We start from the raw sequence: 12,958 nt of genomic DNA, 5'->3' as shown, positions 1-12,958 counted from the left end.
TTTGCTCAGTGTATCTGAGGCAGCTTTTACCAGCATTCAAGGAGGACTCCCCAATCTTTCCGCTCAAAAAAAGGAAGGAAGGAAGGAAGGAAGGAAGGAAAGAAGGAAGGAAGGAAGGAAGGAAGGAAGGAAGGAAATTAAGTGCAACTACTCTTGGAGAAGGAATGAGGGGAGGAAAAGATACCCCACAAACAAGAGCTCCAGAAAAGAACATTTTGGGCTCATAGAAACTTCTTTCTACCTCACTGTATAACCAAGTAACCTAACAAACTTTCACTGAATTAACAGTTACACTTTCAGGTCTGAAATCTAGTGCATAAACTTAATGGCTCATTGTAATATTTATTATTCAACCTTTTGACATTTATTTGTAGCAGTTGAATTGAGGTACCGGGTGCATTATTAGCATTGAAACAGTAAAGTGTTCCAGCTCTACCTTAATAACTGAGTTTTACTTGAGTCTTTAGCCTGAAGTAGTCTGTGGAATGTAAACCAACCCTTCTCCCACCCCGCCCCCACCCTACTCCAAAAAAAAAAAAAAAAAACCCGCAATGGGAAAAAAGTAATCCGATTTCTGTCTTCAAAATGCGATAAACCAGGGCTCCAAAAGGGGTGTAACACATTAATGGACTTGTACAAACCATCCTGTGCAGTTTACAACAAAAGGAAGGTAATAGGGTTCAAGAAAATATCTTCCAAAACACTTTTATGAATTAAATTTCCTGAATTTGTGACTAGGTGGAAGAGGTATTGCAGAACCGCCCAGCTGCCATTTCCATATAGGATGGGCCTTGTGAGGAGGTTGGGAATCCTTAGTAGTGTTTAAGGAATACGCCGGCCACAAATCCCCATCCTTCCCAATAATGAGTGATGGTGGACAAGGAAAATTTGCCATGAAATTAAATGGCCTTTTCACTGCTGATGCTACATTGCTGGCTACCTTTTTGCGTCTGTTTATAACTGTAAAATCATCCAGTGTTCCTTCATGTGTCTCAGTTTTACCTGTAGGACGAGGACTTCTAGCTGATTTCAAATTTGGTTTGACTGGAGGTGTCTGAAGTACAGGTCGCTTTCCCAGTACTAGTGTCCGGTAATTTTTTCTCACCCTGGCACCAAATTTATATTCCCCATCCTCAGGTTTTGGAGAACCTAAAGTGCATGAAAGGCCCTGACTCTGAGCCAGTGGGTTTAAGGAAGGAGTTTCTTTTTCAGGGCATGCAAAACCTTCTTCCTTGGCTGTGGTGAACAAGGCGTCCTCCTCCTTACTTTCAGTCACACTGTAAAACTCACCCTTTGTATCATTGCACTCGCACTTAAGCTTATTTGTAATAAGGTCAGGTTCATAGTCTTCATTAGCACTACTGTCTTCTACTTTGATTTTAATATTGTGCAGAAATGGCAAGGTCTTGTCTCCTGTGTTAGTGCAGGGAGTCTCAGTTTTAGTTGCTGCTGCTGCATCCACCTCAGAATCAGTGTGTGAAGAGGACAAATCCGTAGCAAATTCAGCACAATGAGGGATTTTGGAATCTTTTTCTGAATTTGCCGCTGCTCGCGAAGAATCATTATTTAAAAACCTAGCAGCTATTGTGTTGTTATCTGCACAGTGTGTAGTAGGACTTGCTTGTAGGCATTTCCTCGCCTCTCGGAGTATTCTTTGTTGTGGAAATGTATTGTTTGTCTTTGGGCTAGGTGAAGAGGCCCCCTCCGCCAGGCAGTTAATTGTCAGGTCAGTTCTCTTTACAGTACTGGAAATTTCAGAGTGTGGGAATGTAATCTCAGATACCCTATCGTTCCTTATCTCTGTGAAACAACTCCCCAGGCTGGCGGGGCAGTACACCGGAGACGCTTTGGGGACCCAGCTCTGCAGATTCCACTCCTCCGGCGACTCCGCTTTGACACTACTCTTGAGGTCGGGAAGTCTGCCGGCATCCTCGAAAGCAGCGGGTTTGGTTGCAGCGGCGGCGGAGGCCAGATGGTACAAGAAGTTGGCCTGCGCCTGCACGCTGGGAGGCTTGCAGAAGCTGGTGCGTCTGAAACGGATACTCTGCACGGACACTTGGCTGGAGCCGGAGCTGGAGTCCGACTCCGTGGACGAGTCCTCCTCCTCCGAGCTGACTTCGCTGGAATCCGAGGCCCCACTGCCCCCCTCCTCCTCCTCTTCCTCCTCCTCTTCCTCCTCCTCTTCCTCTTCTCCCTCCTCCTCCTCCTCCGAGGACACCGAGTTGCTGGAGCTGGACAAACTGGAGCCAAAATCTGAGTCGTTGGCTGCATGGTCCGAGTAGGAGCTGGACTCCGAGTCGCTGCTACAGCTCTCGGGAAAGCTGCCGAGATGGGGCTGAGGCCGGTGGTGATGTGGGGGGTGGTGGTTCGGCGGCGGCTGCTGGGCCCGGTGGTGGTGGTGGTGGTGGTGATGGTGGTGGTGGTGGTGGTGGTGGGGAGGCGTGCAGAAGCCGTTAACCAGATGAAACCTCTCCAGGCAAGTGGCCCCGGCGGCCGCCGCCGCCGCCGCTGCCGCCGCCGCCGCCGCCGCCTTGGCTTTGTAGGACCTGGGCAGCAGGAGCAGGCGGCGGGTGCCGGCGTGGGGCGCGAGCAGGCAGTCCTTGGCGCCCCCGCGCTTGCGCTTGCACCGGTAGGTCAGGCTCACCGGGCCTCCCGCGCCCGCCGCCGCCTTGGGCTCGGGCCCGGCCGCCGACGCCTGGTAGTAGGCGGCGGCGGCGGCGGCGGCGGCGGCAGCGGCGGCGGCAGCGGCGGCGGCAGCCGGGTGCTTGCTGCACAGCAGGCTCCGAAAATAAGTAGGGTCCGAGTGGAAAGCAACGTAGTTTCCCTGGAGCGGGGCAGTTTCATAGTTTAGAGGGGGTTTGCAAGGCGAACGCACGATTTCCGGATAGTGTGAGGCCGGGTATTTGCTAAAAATCTGAGGTAGATGGGCGGCCGGGCGCGCGGCGGCGGCGCCCGGGCGCGGGGACTGCGCGCTGATTGGCAGGGGCCGCGCGGCTCCGCTCAGGCCCCGCCAAAGTTGGTGCTTGTCCTTCCAAAAACCCGGGCGGGGGCTGGCGGCGGCGGCGGCGCGCTCTGGTGGCGGCGCCTTTGTGGCCAGGGCCCGGCCGACCCTCCTGCGCTTGGTCTTGAGGACGCGCTCGGTTTTGCAGGAGGTGTAGAGCGCTTCCACGTCTTCCCGAGAGATGAGCGTGCATTTGGCGGCGTGGAAGGCGATGCTGTTGATTGCCTTGAGTTTCCGCAACTCCTCCAGATCGCAGTGGTGCTTTTTCACTTTCAAATGATCCATGCGCTTGTGCACGGTCGTCCTCGGGATGTTTTTCAGCAGATCCGTGAAGACTTGGGAGAGGGCAAACATTTGCTTTCCTTTAATGATGAGGTAGCCGAGCCTCACGCCATCCACCTCTTCAAAACCTGACTTCAGGTCTCCCATCTCGGGCACTAAATGATCCCCACCATTTGCAGTAAATATATACGTGACGCATACATACACATGTATGTATGTTAATCCTCCACCAGATGCTGCGTGTGTCTCAAGGCATCCTGCTAATAAAATAACAAAGACTGTTATTCCCGGCGAAGGGAGTGCCAAACTCTAGGCGAAATTATTGGAAAAAACAAAAACAAAAACAAAACAAAACATGAAATTACACTGACTTGATTCTTGCTTTTTTTTTTGGTTTTCGTATTTTTTTAAAAAGAGGGAAAAAACCATCCGGTTTCTGATCTGCCAGTGTATTGGTCTAAGTCCCCGATGCAGATCAGTACCTGGGCCCCTCTATTCCTTCCTTCTCCATTGGAGCACTATGATAATGGAATGTGAAGGGAGAAAGAGAAAAGAAATGCAGCTGCTATTCCCGCCGCTGCTTTAGCTACAAATAAAATGACAGAGTGAAGTGAGCTCGTCCGGAGACACCTTCATCAATTAATTCCCCTAAAGCCAGCGCTGATTGGACACTCCTGACAGGTGATGCAATAAAAATTGATATTCCACCCCTTCCCCCCAAAATCTCCCACTAATTAGCATACCCTTATACTGCCACCTCCCCTCCCAAAGTAAATAATACAGTCGGTATATAAATCTTTCCATTAAACTATCGGAGCTCAGAAACAGCCTGACTCACAGACTTCATCTGAACCAGTGTGTGTACGCTTAAAAAAAAAAAAAAAAAAAAAAAAAATCCCAGTATACTCGCCTTTAAAGGAATATTGCCTATTTTTTCTTTATTTGCATTTTACCGCTGCAGCTATTATCATTTCAAAGAAAAGCATTTTAAAAACATTATCAAGCCGAAATAGACATACCCCACCCCCTTTTCCTTTGGAAAATGGAGCTTAAGCGAAAATGTGCAGAATAGCCTGGTATTTCCCTTATGGGAGTGGAGAAGGAGACCGGCTGGGAGCTCCAAAGTTAAACCCGCGCAGTGAACCACCCCAGTAGACTTACGTTTTGGATTTCTCTCGATTTTCCTTTTTTTTTTTTTTTCCCTTGAAATGCCTTTTACGACCAGAAACAAAGTTATTTGACCAAGGAAGCAGTTCAAGGCTCCAGCTCCGAAACACTGTAACAATTCAACTGGATTTTGGTTCTCTGCTGGGGGGTGGGGTGGGGAGGAGGTAGTTTCACGTCAGACCCATAACAAAGCATAGATAAGCCAGAAATGTGTACACTTTTCACAATTAACCAGGCTGGATTGGAGGCGGGATCGTCCTAGAGTCCCCAGCACAGTCTTTGCCAGGGTCCTGTTCACGACAGGTCAGAATTCCATGGAACAGATTGTTTCCCCAGCAAAGAAAAGAAAATGTAAAACGCCCAAGGTGCTTCCAGAGGTTTTACGTAATAACGATGAAAAGAAAGTGCTGATGTACGACTCAGACTATTTCAGTGGTCTATGATGCTTTCGGTTGGTAGTTTAAATGAATCTTCCACAACTCTCATTTTTTCCATGAAAGCCAAGCATCTGCTTTAGAAAAAAATCACTTTGGATGAATATCAATGTTGTTTAACCTCTTCTTAGTCAAGTTAAAGCATATTTTGGTGTCATTTCCAAGGATATCCAAAATATTGCCAAATGAGAGCAATGGTCTTCCCAGCTGCATTACCAGGATCCCAAGGTGGCTTGTTGGCTCCTTTGCAAAATTTGGCAAAATCTTCTTAACAGTTCAGTGTTTGCAACTACAGCATAAATGCAACCCAGGCATTTATATATTTCCTTGTTCCTCCAAAAATAGACACATCCGTGTGGTTAAAAGAATAAACGGATATTTCTGAGCCTGCAAGAAAAGAATTGTACAATAATTTCTTCCTTCCCATTCAAAAGTTCCAGTTTCCCCTGCTCTGGTCTGGCTAGCACAAGCAGGTATGTCTCAAAAGAAAAAAAAAAAAAAAGATAAAAACAGAGGAATCAGACATACAAAAAGGTAGTTTGCATGAAATCTCAGCCATAGTTCCCCACCCCCACCCTCATCTCCCTAGTAATTTCCCAGGAATTTTGAAGAGAATTGGGAATTTCAAGAAGTGCATCCGGAAATTAAGGAAGTCTATTTAAGAGAGTCTGTAACTCAGAGGTTGGGATTTGAAAAGTCAGCCCTGGACTACTGTTGCACTCAGCACAGATGTAATCGCCGCTCTTCAACTTAATCAATGTGTGTACAAACCACGATGTCTCGTTCTTGCCTTTGAAATCTAAGGCTAGCATTTCCATCCAAGAAATCAGAGCTACAGCAAATTACATTTTTGTCCCTTGAATGAGAGAAGGATCATTGAATGGATCTCGTGATATTTCAGGCTTTAAACGTAACCGAGAGGCAGCAATGAACAATGCCTCGTCACAGCTAATACCATCCACCGAGTTGGCTTTCTTTTGCATCTGGATCTATCACACCGCGTTTTTTTCTCTTTCACTTTCACAGGAGGCAAAATGCAAAAGGTTTAAGCAGAAAGCAAAGTTTCCAGAAAAAGCAGATGCTGCTGTTTGTTTTTTAAAGTAGAATGACCAGAGTCTTCCACTGCCAGCGACAATAATGTCGTTTTAAAATTCCTCCTGATGCACTTATATACTGAAGCTCTCTTCCTCCCACCCCACCCCCGTCCAATTCCCCTCCTCCAGCTTTGAGATTTCGACCAAAGAGTCCAACAGCCAAGAAACAGTAAACTCAGAAAAAGCCTTTGAGAAGACATTACAAAAGGTTGGCTAGAACGTCCTTTTTTTTCCTTCTTCTTTTCTTTTCTTTCTTTCTTTCTTTTCTTTTCTTTTTTTTTTTTTTTTTTGGCCAGGTAGTTCTAGTTGTTCTCCATTCCTACTTAGATTTACACACACACACACACACACACACTCACACTCACACACTCCTACTCCTCCACATGGCAACATGATTTAGTAACCTTTTCAAAATTACCCTTTTTTGCTCTTCCTTCCTCTCTTTCCACCTTTAAAATACTGGAAACATAGGTGGTTCTTAAAACCAGTAGAATATTATGTATTTTTTTTTTTTAATTGAAGGTCCTATCTATTGGGTCAAATAGAGAAAAATAAAGACCAGAGGACTTGGGAAATGTGTCTATATATACAATTTATGCAAGTATCTTTACATGTACACTCAGACACCTTTACACTTACACATTTTTAATACTCTTATTACATATCTTTCTTCTTGTCTAATACATTCTTTTGTTCCTTTAACTTCCCCATTATTGTGTGTGTGTGTGTATGTGTAAAGGCGTGAGTGAGCGCATTCGCACGCATGCACACACATACACACACACAGAATGTGACAGACAGCTTTCTTGTGGCCATCAGCACACGTTGCATATCCGGGGTCTTCTCCAGGCACATTGGGGGTCGATCCCGATAAAAAGATCTAGCAGAGGCCCCTGAGCGCTCACACATGAAAGGCAGGGGACTTTAAGATGGATTTGCATGCACACAGGGGATTTCGATCAATAGCTACCAACATTTATGGCTTAGATTATTAATGTGAAAGCTGGCCAAAAGAATGGGGATGAAAAATTAAAGGTGTCTGTTATCAATTATGCTTAAAGTTATGCAATAATTTACTTACTTTGCCTGGATGTGCAGATCCAGATGTATAAAGTACTATTCTTCAAAAGCCAGGGGGTTTCTTTGATAAATTTGTTGACCATGTCAGCTGCCTCAACAATCAAAGATGAACCCAATTCAGATGATGGACTTTATTCAAATTCTTTTTTAAGACAAGATATATCAACTTCTATGTTTCTCAAATGTGTATACATATGTGGGCAGATATGCCCAAATTAACATTTATGTGTATATCTGTCTCTGAGAGTATAGAGAATTACTTATTGAGAATTTAGGCATATATATGATAAGCATTGAGTTTGTTAATTGCATGTAATTATTTACTCAGTGAGGAATGCACAATCTACTCACTATCATAAGTATTTTAGCTTCGGAAACAAAGCTGCTTGCTATAGGAAAATCCACTGTGGCAAATACAGATAGAAGTATATTCTTAATGTCCACTTACTTCTGTTTTTCTTGTAAAAAAATCAGTACTTTCAGTTTTTAAAGTGATGGGCTATGAAGGTATGAACATATTTGTCTTTACTTATCCTGTATCAATGTGCTAAATTTATCTTTGGATGTTCTATTTTGATTTATTTTCTCTGTATTTTATGTTTAAATACCATTGCAATTCAGTCTGACCTCTTTCCTCTGGAGCAAAGTAATGCACACGGCATTTACAGTCTTTTAAATGGTTAGCTGGGAAATGCAGTAGCAATTTGCAGGAGTAGTTTACTAATGGGGAAAGTTCTTTTGAAAACCTGAAGGAAAACCTAAGAGTACTTTTGCATTTCTACACTACAACTGTCATATAATTAAAGTATTGAAGAGCATTAAAATAATCCTTTTCCTTCCAAGCGTTCACCCATACACATATAATTTAAATGAGGATCATCTCCCCACATCACCATCACCACCACCTAACTCTTCACCATATACATTTGTTTTACTGATTGCTGGGCACATTTTGTTCAAAGAGAATTCAGAGAGAAAAGACTAAGGGACATCACAAAGGCCTCAACAATGTAAGTATACTGGTTAGAAGAATAAAAGAAGCCCCTTGTACTGTTAGCCAAAAGTAATTATAACACTTACATATAACACAATCTAAAATAATAATATAAAGTCTCACACGGCTGAATTAATTTAGGATATAGGACAATAAAATCTTGTGATAATCAACAGTTCCTCACCTAAATTTATCTAATTTCACATGTTCTCTGCTTTTTGGGAGGGGAAATGAGAATGGAGGAGGGAATGCTAAATTAAGGAACAGCTTAAATTACAATTAGTATATTTTGTTTAATTTTTTTCTTTTTGTCTCATCCAAACAAATCAAGGCAAGTCTCCAAAAGGGCCCATCCTTCTGTTCTGAAGCATTTTAAAATCCTGTTTTTAACAGAAGTTTGGGACACAGAGTATATGCCATGTTGTCTACTGACCCATAATCAAAATGCAGTGACCTTCTACCCTTTTTTTGCCCCTTGACCCATCTTGAATTCAATGCAGGCTTTATAAATTTGCAAATCCTTGGAGGTAAAGGGGTTTTTGTGAGGCTTTGTTCTGAAAAAGCCCTAAGAGTGTACTTTCTAAATCAGACAAAGGTAAAGCAACAAAACCTAGTGGACAAGATTTTATACAGGTGAGCAATAGACAACTCTTTAGATAACATATATTGCAAGCTAAAAAGCAGTTGTAAACACAGGAGACAAGAAGGTTATACATTGCATTAAATTAGAGTGTGGTACAAATCTCTTTTATGATGTAAGAAATGGTTAGGCCACAATCTTCCTGCACTCCTCATCTCAAGGGCTGTGGGGGACCCTAGTGACCAAGGAAGGAATGGGGGTGGGGGGAAGTGTATAGAGAGACGGGAGGGAGGGAGGAAGGGAAAGAAAGAGAGGAGTGAAAACTGATCTGAATCTAGAGGCACATTCTCTTATCTTTCCTGCTATCAGCCAGTTTAAAGGACACCATAATTATGATGGTGATAAAACAATGCCTGCTTATGTGTGCTGAATAAATAAAGAATGTTTACAGCTAAAGAATCTTTTATTTCCAATTAAACGCTATCAACGAAAAGCCACTTTTCCTACTGCAACAGCCTTTCCCCCCAATTATCTTGTTTTGTTGCAATATTTTCCTATGAGACACCAGGGCTTCTCACAATTGATCCTGAATGTAGAAAAAAAAAAACAAACCTGAGAAAGTAGAGTTCAACGTTGATATATTAAATAATACACAAATATCAAGACCTCCAATGTATTTGTGGGGCCCAAATTTTTGTTTATTTTCCGCAAGGGTCAAATGTATAGAAACTGAAGTGATGATACCGAGTGTTGAGGCCTACCTATAGGCTGCTGAAGCCAGACAGAAAGTCTCAGCACCCATGAGGGGAGAAGGGAAACATAAGACATGTGGGGCCTGATGGTCTCTGGAAAGGGAATCCTCTGGTTCTGTTCCCCTGGCTTCAGCCCAAATCCTTCTAGGAGCACTGGAGCCAATCACTGTCTTCCACTGCGGCAGCTACTGGGCGCACACAAAAAAAGCGGGAGATCAAAAAATCCCAAGTTCGCATTTATAGATACACAAGGATCATTTCATATTCATGACTTCAACAAATCACATCATAATCAGATTTAAACAAGGTTTGGGCAGCAATGCCCACTGGGCTGGGCACGAAACACCGACAAATATCACCCCCTAACCGGAAAAGTTGTTTTTGTTTTTGTTTTTAAATTTTGGAATCATAGAATGAAAAGTCTTTCAACTTTGAAAAGCTTACTTTTCGCTTTTGAGGCCAATTTTGACAGTAACAAATTTCAAATAAACGTCTCTCTTTATGTCATTCCACAACGTTATAATTCAAACTTCTATTTCCTTCCTTTTTCAGTTCCAGTGGTGTGTTTTGTTTGTGTTTTTGAAAAACACAGGACATAACAAACATCGTGGAAAACGTACTGGTTCAATAAATGCCCTTACAGATCTGCCTTTTAACTCCATCATGTTGCTAAGCATAAACTAAAAAAAAAAAAAAAAAACAAAAAAAACCCACAAAAAACCCCAAAAACAAAACAAAACAAAACAAACAGAAAAAACTTTACTCCAAGAAATATCTAATATTTCCTGGCAAATCCTGTTTGGTGATGTGGTACAAAAATACAGCGGTAAAAAATTTCAGGGTATCCTTAAGTTTTCTGGGTAGTTGCAGGCCCCTTTCCTTTTGAAAGTTTAGAGCTCCAATACCCTCAATTCTACTGGCAGAATTAGGATGGACCTAGAGGGTCCTAAACGTGACCGATTCACTAAGGCGGGGGGCTACAGCTTGCAGCAACGTGCTCGGCAACTTAATCCTACGCTAAAAGAGGGCAGAGAGCGAAAAAGAATGGAATACAAACTCTCCCGACATTCGTAGTTACTTTCAAGGTGGATTGTATATTTTAAGGCTGATGGGAACGCCTGGTTTTTGGAGCAAAAAGAAGAGAAGGTAAGTGTTTGTCCTTGTATCCACCAGTTCGTAGAGAAACAATGAAAGAACAAAGGGAACCACTTCTCCATCTGAACATTTTCTGTATCTTCCTCGGTTCCAAGCTTTTTAGCTTGCGAGGGGATTCGCCTTACTCTACCTTAGGTAGTTGTTGCTAGGCTTGTTGAACTAAGGATGAGAAAAAAAGTTGAGCGGCAGTGTAAATATAGACTAAATAATAATAAGAAAGGCTTGCTGTGGCGAATCTCCACAGCGCCAGTAGCAGTAACTTACAGCAGAAGTTGCTAAATGCATGTAAGGCAAAGCCCAGGAAATAACCTTTACATTACAGATTTCGAACTCGGTTATTTAAATAGCCTTTCTTGCTCTTTGAAAGGATCTGCGTACAAAATCTTTAGGTACTGTCCATGGCAAGGGGGTGGTGTACTGTTCTGCTCGAAAAAATGTTCTCTATTGCTATGTGGAAAAGAATTTGTAAAAAGGAAAGGGGATTCAAGTATTGACGCTACTGTTTGCTAATAGAAGTGGCAGCGGTGGCCCGGAAAGGCGAGAGATTCGTATTTAAATGTATTTGCTTTGGGGGTACGGTGGTTATCGGCAAGTCTGCCTTTGTGGGTCTCTGTGGTTGAATGAGTAAGTGACCGAGTGCCGACGGCATTATATAAATGGATTGGTGTGTGGGGGGAGCCCCCAAAGCGGTCGAGCACGTGAAACACACATTTTTTTACTGCCCCCCAAGCGGCGACCAAGCCCCCCTCCAGCCCACCCCAAATCCGTATATTACCTGCCCAGTTACAGTGACACATGTTTATGTTTATAGTCCTGGTTTGTAGTAGTGTCAAGAGCCGCAGCAAGAGGAGGGGGAGGAGGGAGGAGAGGGAGGAGTAAATGCAGCCACCCCCACTTGTTGTTAAAGCAAATTTACTGCGTTATTGCAAGCCCGGTACGGGGGGCTGGGAAGTGAGTTGAGAGGAAGGGTAGAGTTGGATAGTGTGTTGGTGGTGGAAGGGGGGGTGGGGTTAGGAGATCCGGGATGGAGCTACTCTCTCCAGCGGCCCGGGAAAAGCAGCTCGGTCAACAGGGAAGCATGCTGGCGCGGTCGAAAACAAAAAGGTTCCTCCTGCTCTCTGCGTTCACGTGGGGGGCTCTGCTCGCGGGGCTCCAGGGCCCTGACCTCTGACCCCGGCTCCTCTCCGCGCTCTCCCGGTGCCGCGCGGCCACTTTTTACCCAGGATCCCTCGCGCGAGCCGCGCTCGTGCCGAGCTCGAGTCCTTCCTAATCCTCCATTCCCCGATTTCCATCCCCTCCCCCCCGTCTCCCCCCCCCACCCCCCCTGCCGCCAGCCCCGGGGGAGGATTCTCCGGCTGGGAACCCCCGCCCCACCCCCACCCCGAGAGCGCCGGCCGCTCGGCCGCAGTGAGGCCGCTTGGGGCGGGGAGTGCAGAGCCCGGCCTCCCCTGCCGGGCCGGGCCTGCGGGGGAGGGGAGGGAAGGGGAAGATGGGGAGGAGACCCGAGGGGAGGGGGGCCGGGCGGTCCGGCCCCGTTGCCCTGCTGCGGCCTGGACCTGTTGACTGCTATTGGTCCGCCTGTCCCGCGCCCTCTCCCTGCCCGCCGCAGCCCGGTCCTTCCGCGGAAACGTGGGGAGGAAATAAGGATGGCTGTTTTCTCCGCCTCCCTCTAACTTTATTTTTTTTTGGGGGGGGGTTGAGAAAGCAAAGTAATCTCATCCGCTGCCCTATCCTTTCTCATAAAGTACCGTCATGCGCGGGCCCACCGCCCTCCCGGCCTCCGCTATTTAAAACCTCCACTCTTCCCCTGGCCGGCTACTCAGCTCAAAGCCCGAGCCCCCCGCCCCCCCCCCCCCCCGCCTGGCCCGGCTTCGTCCCCAGCGAATTGTGTTGCTTTTCTTCCCTAGAAGCTCCCTCGTCCACGTTCCACTCTTTTTCCGTCCCAGGAGGCGGAAGATAAAACCTCTGATTTGCTGCGTGCTGCCGGACATATTCTCTGCCCTCTCGTCAAAACGCATTTGATGGAGAGTTTAAAAATAACAATATTTAAAGGAGGAAATAAAAAGAGAGGGAAGAGTTCTTTTGCCAGTTTGGACGACATAAATACGTTAAAATTGAACAAAAATACGAAATGCATTTAGAGTTAAAGGGTTTTATTGAATTTGCTGTATTTCCTTTTAGATTTTGGATTTCCTGAGGAATATTTTCCGGAGGGAAATAGCATGTTAAAGTTCAGGTGTAAGTGAGACATTTCGACCACTTCTGGAAATAAAGGAGGAAATTTTAAATATATATCATCGAAATAGCGGGAAGGCGGCCGCAGCCAAAGCCGGAGTCGCCGAAGGAAGCGCCGCGGTGTCGTAGTCTGGAGGAGGTGGAGGAGGAGGAGGAGGAGGAGGAGGAGGAGGAGGAGGAGGAG

At 45.3% G+C, this 12,958-nt stretch overlaps 1 protein-coding gene across 2 annotated transcripts; it reads right to left on the bottom strand.

Annotated features, from left to right (window-relative positions):
• Nucleotides 1–553: 553 nt before the first annotated feature.
• On the bottom strand, nt 554–4,877 carry SKIDA1 (SKI/DACH domain containing 1). Of its 2 annotated transcripts, none has more exons than XM_032880854.1 (2): nt 4,445–4,877; nt 554–3,543 (listed from the first exon to the last, which is right to left on the bottom strand). In XM_032880854.1, exon 2 carries the CDS (start codon nt 3,428–3,430, stop codon nt 707–709), a length of 2,724 nt encoding a protein of 907 aa, XP_032736745.1. In that variant the 5' UTR covers nt 3,431–3,543; nt 4,445–4,877; the 3' UTR covers nt 554–706. The 2 variants fall into 2 exon arrangements, with proteins under 2 accessions (XP_032736745.1, XP_032736744.1); XM_032880853.1 differs by lacking the exon at nt 4,445–4,877 and adding an exon at nt 3,655–3,793 and having other exon boundaries at nt 554–3,540.
• Nucleotides 4,878–12,958: the final 8,081 nt, after the last annotated feature.

Source organism: Lontra canadensis, unplaced genomic scaffold (assembly GCF_010015895.1).
Source record: "Lontra canadensis isolate GAN:19392208 unplaced genomic scaffold, GSC_riverotter_1.0 scaffold72, whole genome shotgun sequence".
NCBI classification, from domain to species: Eukaryota; Metazoa; Chordata; class Mammalia; order Carnivora; family Mustelidae; genus Lontra; species Lontra canadensis.
Note: the sequence above shows the minus strand (reverse complement) of the source record. Positions and strands in the feature narration are given on the sequence as shown.